Source organism: Coregonus clupeaformis, chromosome 30 (assembly GCF_020615455.1).
Source record: "Coregonus clupeaformis isolate EN_2021a chromosome 30, ASM2061545v1, whole genome shotgun sequence".
Taxonomy (NCBI): Eukaryota; Metazoa; Chordata; class Actinopteri; order Salmoniformes; family Salmonidae; genus Coregonus; species Coregonus clupeaformis.
In genome coordinates, this window is record NC_059221.1 from 31,082,493 (window position 1) to 31,090,111 (window position 7,619).

At 41.0% G+C, this 7,619-nt stretch overlaps 1 protein-coding gene across 5 annotated transcripts; it reads left to right on the plus strand.

Moving 5' to 3' along the window:
* The first annotated feature begins 1,339 nt into the window (after positions 1 to 1,339).
* On the plus strand, positions 1,340 to 5,082 carry LOC121546684 (suppressor of cytokine signaling 2-like). 5 transcript variants are annotated; one of them, XM_041857911.2, is made up of 4 exons: positions 1,340 to 2,296; positions 2,486 to 2,571; positions 2,876 to 3,145; positions 3,464 to 5,082. In XM_041857911.2, exons 3-4 carry the CDS (start codon positions 2,968 to 2,970, stop codon positions 3,961 to 3,963), a joined length of 678 nt encoding a protein of 225 aa, XP_041713845.1. In that variant the 5' UTR covers positions 1,340 to 2,296; positions 2,486 to 2,571; positions 2,876 to 2,967; the 3' UTR covers positions 3,964 to 5,082. The 5 variants fall into 5 exon arrangements, with proteins under 5 accessions (XP_041713845.1, XP_041713844.1, XP_041713846.1 ...); XM_041857910.2 differs by having other exon boundaries at positions 1,340 to 2,069; XM_041857912.2 differs by having other exon boundaries at positions 1,340 to 2,069; positions 2,898 to 3,145.
* Positions 5,083 to 7,619: the final 2,537 nt, after the last annotated feature.

The window sequence follows — 7,619 nt, forward strand, 5'->3', positions numbered from 1 at the left end:
AACTTCTTCCATTTTCTAATAATTGCGCCAGCAGTTGTTGCCTTCTCACCAAGCTGCTTGCCTATTGTCCTGTAGACCATCCCAGCCTTGTGCAGGTCTACAATTGTATCCCTGATGTCCTTACACAGCTCTCTGGTCTTGGCCATTGTGGAGAGGTTGGAGTCTGTTTGATTGAGTGTGTGGACAGGTGTCTTTTATACAGGTAACGAGTTCAAACAGGTGCAGTTAATACAGGTAATGAGTGGAGAACAGGAGGGCTTCTTAAAAGAAAAACTAACAGGTCTGTGAGAGCCGGAATTCTTACTGGTTGGTAGGTGATCAAATACTTATGTCATGCAATAAAATGCAAATTAATTACTTAAAAATCATAAAATGTGATTTTCTAGATTTTTGTTTTAGATTCCGCCTCTCACAGTTGAAGTGTACCTATGATAAAATTACAGACCTCTACATGCTTTGTAAGTTGGAAAACCTGCAAAATCGGCAGTCTATCAAATACTTGTTCTCCCCACTGTATATATATTATTTTATGCACAGATTTGACTGTACTGTAGGCCCACGTTGAAATCCAGCCAACGTTGCTTGAATTTGGCCTGAAAATGTGCAATTAATTTAGATGTTTCATAAGAATGTTTGATTAAGGCTATAGAAAAAAGGAAGTATGCAAGAACAAGAGGATTTTGTAACATAGAATGTTGTAACAAAGAATAATGGTAAGGATCATTTTCCAAACATCGTCCTCAAATAAGGTTTTAGGTAGGCTATAAATCTTAGTTTTTGTTAATATTATTATTTGTGTAGGCCTACTTGACTTACATTTTACTGCATTGTTAGGAGCCAGTAACATAAGCATTTCGCTGCACCTGCTATAACATCTGCTAAACTGTGAACGCGACTAATACACTTTTATTTGATTTAGGTATAAACCAGTTCCAAGTGGCATTGTTTATCCTCTATACAAGCACACAGTACAGGTAGGCTAACTGCCAAAATAATGGAAACACTTGACTAAATGAGGGTTCTGGCGGCTCGGTTATGGTGGTTGGGTGCATTTACTTGGCATGGTTTAGGTTCACACAACCCCTTAGAGGGCAAGGTAAACGCTATTAAATACACAGCCATTCTGAGCTGTCAACTTCAGCCTACTGTATGGTGAATCTTTCTATCCTGATGGGAGTGGATGACAATACCCCCATCCACAGGGCCCGAGTGGTCACTGAATGGTTTGAATGATGAGCATGAACACGATGTAAACCATATGCCATGGCCATCTACGTCACCAGATCTCAACCCAATTGACCACGTATGGGAGATTCTGGAGCAGCGCCTGAGACAATGTTTTCCACCACCATCAACAAAACACCAAATTATGGCATTTCTCTTGGAAGAATGGTGTTGCATCCTTTCAATAGAGTTCCAGATACTTGTAGAATTTATGCCAATGCGCATTGAAGCTGTTCTGGAGGCACGTGGTGGCCCAACCACCTATTAAGACAATTTATGTTGGTGTTTCCATTATTTTTGGCAGTTAGCTGAATGGTGGTTTTATTACCATGAAATAATTATATAATTATAGCCTACTGAAATTAAAGGGGTCTGGGCCATTTACCATTCATGTTTTCATCAAGTAAATAGGCTATGCATTTTTACCATGTTATTAATTATTATAGACCCCTTTCCGCACCATTTTTGGCTGTGGGTGACTTCATCGTCTGGGACATGGATTGGTGGAACGGACCATATCACGCCCACGTGACCCCTCTTTCTTGGAATGTTCCTGGAAAGACGAGCGCTCCGTTAACAAGGAAAACTAGGAAAGGAAACATTGTAAAAAGAAAAAAACTCAGTGCCCAGACACTACACTGGTACAGAGTGCACACTGATAGACTGACAGGTCGTGCATTTAGAGGGCAACTCGTGACATATTGTGGATTGTTTGTTGAATATATTCCTGAAAATATCATAGATCATGCAGGATACAAAACAAGTACTCCAGATCTTTCGTTGCGCTGTGTCGCTCAAGACTTCAGTTTGAATTGCTGAGGACATGAGCTGTTTAACCAGTGCAGGTAAAATGAATGATCAGTTGCAGCAGCCAAATATATATGTTCTGCTTTATTTAATGTATGTTGTCCAAGACAGGAGAAGCCTAATTGTCATGCGGTTTATATGCCAAAAAGTGGTTTATGCGCCAAGAAGACGTGAGTTGAGAGATTCGGCATCATGTTTTGTTCGCAGCATTTAGCCAATGAATATTTTTTTTATACAATCACATCACACTTTACTCAACATAATCGTAAGTAGTAGGCTACTGAATTTCATTGCATGTTCTATATTGTCTATCGACGATGAAGACTGTGTTTGTCTATAGGATGTATCAAGACAACCGTTCCGCAAACTAGACCACTTTCATGTAGAATGGTGAAACATTGAAATAAACTGTGAAAAACGTGAAATATTCCTAATTAGTGTCATTTGGTTCTAGGAGTTAGGCTGCAGAAGATCTTCTGAATAGGCTATTTCAAGGGTTAGACCTCTGGGGATTCCAAGTACGCACTCAGGCTCGTTAAGGTGAGAAATAGCCCACTTTCAAATAGGCCTAGATGTGAGCATATACAACTTTAGTCTAAGACATACTGTATTTTCCAGTAAGATTTGTCCAACGACCATAATATTAGAACGCATAGGCTATTCAACACAGCAAATTATTCAAATAATGTAGTGATGCTAACACAGGTTAATATATAGGGCTAGGCGTCACAGTGTCTGGCTTTTGGAAATTCTTTATATCATTTTTATAGAACTGATTAGGCCCCTATCCATTTTTATGTGTGACATTTAGTTGATTTGTGTATCTGTTTGCGTTATTTTTAAGACTTTGGATGGGTTACACACAGCTGCGTGTCTGAAATAGTGGACAGTGACTCCTACCAGACCTCGGGTCGACAACAGATTGAGAACCATCGGATGCCCAAATCCTCCGGTGTACCATCGCCTTCAGGCCCAATGATTATTCCGACCAGTGCCCCCAACAAATCCCTCAATGCAGTCCGGCTAAAGGACACCGAGCTGGAACCACGTCGAATTGAGTCAAGAGATAATGCCTCACGGTTGCAAAGAGCCATGTCTCACCTTCAGGAGTCAGGTTAGCATATTTTCGTTATTGCAGGCCTACATTTCGATTTATGGACTATTTCAGTCAGCTGTCTGTGGACTTTGAACACATTTTCTGTCTCATTAGAATATTCAGACAACAACCATATTGCATTAGGCCTACAACCGATTTAAATGTCATGTTTATATTTTTTTCCCAGAATGTATATCTGACATGAATGTAGCCTAACATTTAAATTCAGATGACATTATGTAAAGAATGTTTGACAGCCTAAACGTATTGCATCTAATATTACCATCTGCATGTCCCTCTCCCTCTTGCTCATGCTCCCCTCTGTGTGTTTTGCAGGCTGGTACTGGGGCCCCATGACAGCTGCTCAGGCTAAGCAGGTTCTGATTGATGCTCCAGAGGGGACTTTCCTTTTGCGGGACAGCTCCTACCAGGGCTACCTCCTCACCCTGTCTGTGAAGACCAGCCTTGGCCCCACACACCTCCGCATAGAGCATGCCACTGGCATGTTTGGCTTCGACTCTGTAATTGTGGCACGGCCACGACTGCGGCAGTTTGAGGGTGCTGTAGATCTGGTGCAGCACTATGCCCTGACTTACAAGCATCTGGCAAGTCAAAAGGATGGACTCAGGGCTCAAAATGACACAGGGGGGGGTAACCCTTTGGCCCCTACAGAGAAAACTCTGCAGCTCAAGCTCACCCGGCCCCTCCATAAAGTCTCCCCTAGTCTCCAGCACCTTTGCCGCATCACTATTAACCAACATTCTCGCTGTCACCAAGACTTACCCTTGCCTAGGCGGCTACAGGACTTTTTGCTGGAATACCCTTTTGTGCTGTAGGAAATGTTAATCAGATTTTTTGATACTCCTGAATTAGACAATTTCGATCAATGTCCTAATATAGTGCTGAAAATGGGCTTTCCTTTTCCCCCCACCTCGTCAGCTGTATACACGCTGGTTCCTAGATTACAATTTAGCAGATTTCTCTACAGATATCAGAGGCAAAATGTACCTACTTGGGGTATATTATTATTTCCTGAAATATCACCATCTTAGGTTAGTTAAACTAAATCAACAATTGAGAGTACTGAAATGGAATGCTGAAAAAAAGAACATACAAAAGAAAATGCCAAAGGGGAATAGATAAGAGGTTTGTTATTGTTATATAAACAGTATTGAAGAAAGATTATTGCATTAGAAATGGACCACATTAATTAAAAACACAATACACTATTTCAGCCAATTCCCCTCATACCATGGCTGTTATTGTGGAGGATTTTTAATGAATATCAATCATGAAGATTTCCAGATTTCCTTGCTGCAAAGGTGGCTGATCTGAGTGTCCTATCCATTCCCATTTTTTCTGAATCCTGAAGTGTAACTTGGTTATTATCAAGGCTGTGTAGTTTCAGCTGATCTCACTAACTTTTCGTTTTTTTGAAGACTGTCATTGTGCTAAATCAATATCAGGTCTAAATTAGGTTTCCTTATAGATCTTTGATATGCTGAAATAACCATCTCTTGAACTGAGGAATAACACAATAACAAACAGCAAAATGCTGCTTGTGAAGCTTCCTCATATTCTCCAACACTGCCTTATTTATAAATGAGAGTGCGCTTTCTATCATGGTTTATTTGCGACCATTTTGCAGAGCCATTTCGATATGACATTGATCTGTTTTCATCTGTGACAGTAGCCAAATTAACTCCATTAATATTGTTGTTATTTTTTATGATGATCACTGGTCTATGTCTCAAGGTCGGGGGAATTGGCCAATTGAAACAATGTAAGAATGTAATGTGAGAGAGTGTTGCATGTTTTCAATTTTTTTGTGGTTATACTTTGGTTAAGTTGTTTTACAGGGAGCATTAAAATCTTGTGTTGGTTAAAAAAAATCACTGTCTCTGTTTGTTGATCATTTTGGACTTGAGGGAATATGATTAAATATATAATTGTTGTTTTTAATCATTAGACTGAATACGTTCCAGAACATTTTAGTTACTATAAGCCTCGCATGGGAGGCTACAATAAACCAAATAAACCTAGAAGATATGCAAAATGAATGGACCATTATTTGTGTTTCCATGAAATGTTCTGCTTTTTAAATGTGAAAATCAAGTATAAGCCTCATCTATTTATTTTGCCACAGAGCAATTTCATTTTTGTAGATAAGCCATTTTGTCGTAGAAATTTGATATTTTATAACTGCCTATTTTATAGCTGTCCCCGTATCTGCCTCTTGAGAATGATTGAGAATAGCAAAGGTGCATTTTAACAGTATTTTGATTAATCCCTTGACCTGGTTTGCTCAGCTTCAGCTCACCGCTCTTTCAAAGAAAGGAAAGACAGGGGAAAATGCAGTGCTCTTTGAGGAAACCATAGAAACTACAAACAATAGTGTGTGTGCATGGGGGGGGATTCTGCAATTGTAAGCCCTCTTTTACCTTCCCAGAATGATTAAGCCTGTTTCTGTTTGACCCCATGTTCACCCACAGACTCTTTGTGAAGGTTCTCTGGTGTTTCCTTTCATTTCAACGTGGACATTCATTGAATATTGTACAAAAACAATCTCCCCACTCCCAGCTTACGTCATTACAGAGAGATACTGCAAGTGTGCACAGAGAAGGTTGGGGCTTATGCTGTAGTAATATGATATCTCACTAATGCAGAGGTGTGTGTGTGTGTCTGAGTGTGTCTGTGTGTCTGTTTTTGTTGAGCCCATTGAATGACTCACCATTCCTGGAATGAAGATTCCCGAAGGCTGCTGCGCCCACAACTCACCCCCAGCTGATTCTCACTCAAAGAGAGCTGAAGAGAGAGAGAGCTGAAGAGAGACAGACAGACAATGAAAGAGAGGGCGCGGGATAAGATCATTTTGAACAATCACTTTTTCATGCCATTTTTCATAACAGTTTGCCATATTCATTCATGGCTTCTGTTTTTGTCTCATCAAACATCTTTATTACAGTTATTTTTTATCATTGTTACACATTCTTACTTCCCAGTAAGGGACTTCCTTAGAGGACCCTGACCTTGAACATATAGTGAGGGAAAAAAGTATTTGATCCCCTGCTGATTTTGTACGTTTGCCCACTGACAAAGAAATGATCAGTCTATAATTTTAATGGTAGGTTTATTTGAACAGTGAGAGACAGAATAACAACAAAACAATCCAGAAAAACGCATGTGAAAAATTTTATAAAATGATTTGCATTTTAATGAGGGAAATAAGTATTTGACCCCCTCTCAATCAAAAAGATTTCTGGCTCCCAGGTGTCTTTTATACAGGTAACGAGCTGATATTAGGAGCACACTCTTAAAGGGAGTGCTCCTAATCTCAGTTTGTTACCTGTATAAAAGACACCTGTCCACAGAAGCAATCAATCAATCAGATTCCAAACTCTCCACCATGGCCAAGACCAAAGAGCTCTCCAAGGATGTCAGGGACAAGATTGTAGACCTACACAAGGCTGGAATGGGCTACAAGACCATCGCCAAGCAGCTTGGTGAGAAGGTGACAACAGCTGGTGCGATTATTCGCAAATGGAAGAAACACAAAAGAACTGTCAATCTCCCTCGGCCTGGGGCTCCATGCAAGATCTCACCTCGTGGAGTTGCAATGATCATGAGAACGGTGAGGAATCAGCACAGAACTACACGGGAGGATCTTGTCGATGATCTCAAGGCAGCTGGGACCATAGTCACCAAGAAAACAATTGGTAACACACTACGCTGTGAAGGACTGAAATCCTGCAGCGCCCGCAAGGTCCCCCTGCTCAAGAAAGCACATATACAGGCCCGTCTGAAGTTTGCCAATGAACATCTGAATGATTCAGAGGAAAACTAGGTGAAAGTGTTGTGGTCAGATGAGACCAAAATCGAGCTCTTTGGCATCAACTCAACTCGCCGTGTTTGTAGGAGGAGGAATGCTGCCTATGACCCCAAGAACACCATCCCCACCGTCAAACATGGAGGTGGAAACATTATGCTTTGGGGGTGTTTTTCTGCTAAGGGGACAGGACAACTTCACCGCATCAAAGGGACGATGGACTGGGCCATGTACCGTCAAGTCTTGGGTGAGAACCTCCTTCCCTCAGCCAGGGCATTGAAAATGGGTCGTGGATGGGTATTCCAGCATGAATACCCATCCTGTGGACAGGTGTCTTTTATACAGGTAACAAGCTGAGATTAGGAGCACTCCCTTTAAGAGTGTGCTCCTAATCTCAGCTCGTTACCTGTATAAACTGTCACGATCGTCTAGAACAGATGATGAGGACCAAGGCGCAGCGTTGAAGGCGAACATATTTATTATATTAATGATCACACGATCAAAACAACAAAACGATGACGTGACAGTCAATGGTAAACACAAACCAAATACGAACAAGAAACCACAAATAATGAATGCCTAACGGCTACCTAAGTATGACTCCCAATCAGAGACAACGAGCTACAGCCGTCTCTGATTGGGAGCCACCCTGGCCAACATAGATAT

Excerpts from the sequence above, each read along its gene's own strand:
- LOC121546684 (XM_041857908.2), top strand. The coding sequence starts at position 2,224 with ATGTTTTGTTCGCAGCATTTAGCCAATGAATATTTTTTTTATACAATC. Across the intron at positions 2,297-2,875 it reads ACACTTTACTCAACATAATC|ACTTTGGATGGGTTACACAC; the intron begins GTAAGTAGTAGG and ends GTTATTTTTAAG. Across the intron at positions 3,146-3,463 it reads GTCTCACCTTCAGGAGTCAG|GCTGGTACTGGGGCCCCATG; the intron begins GTTAGCATATTT and ends TGTGTTTTGCAG.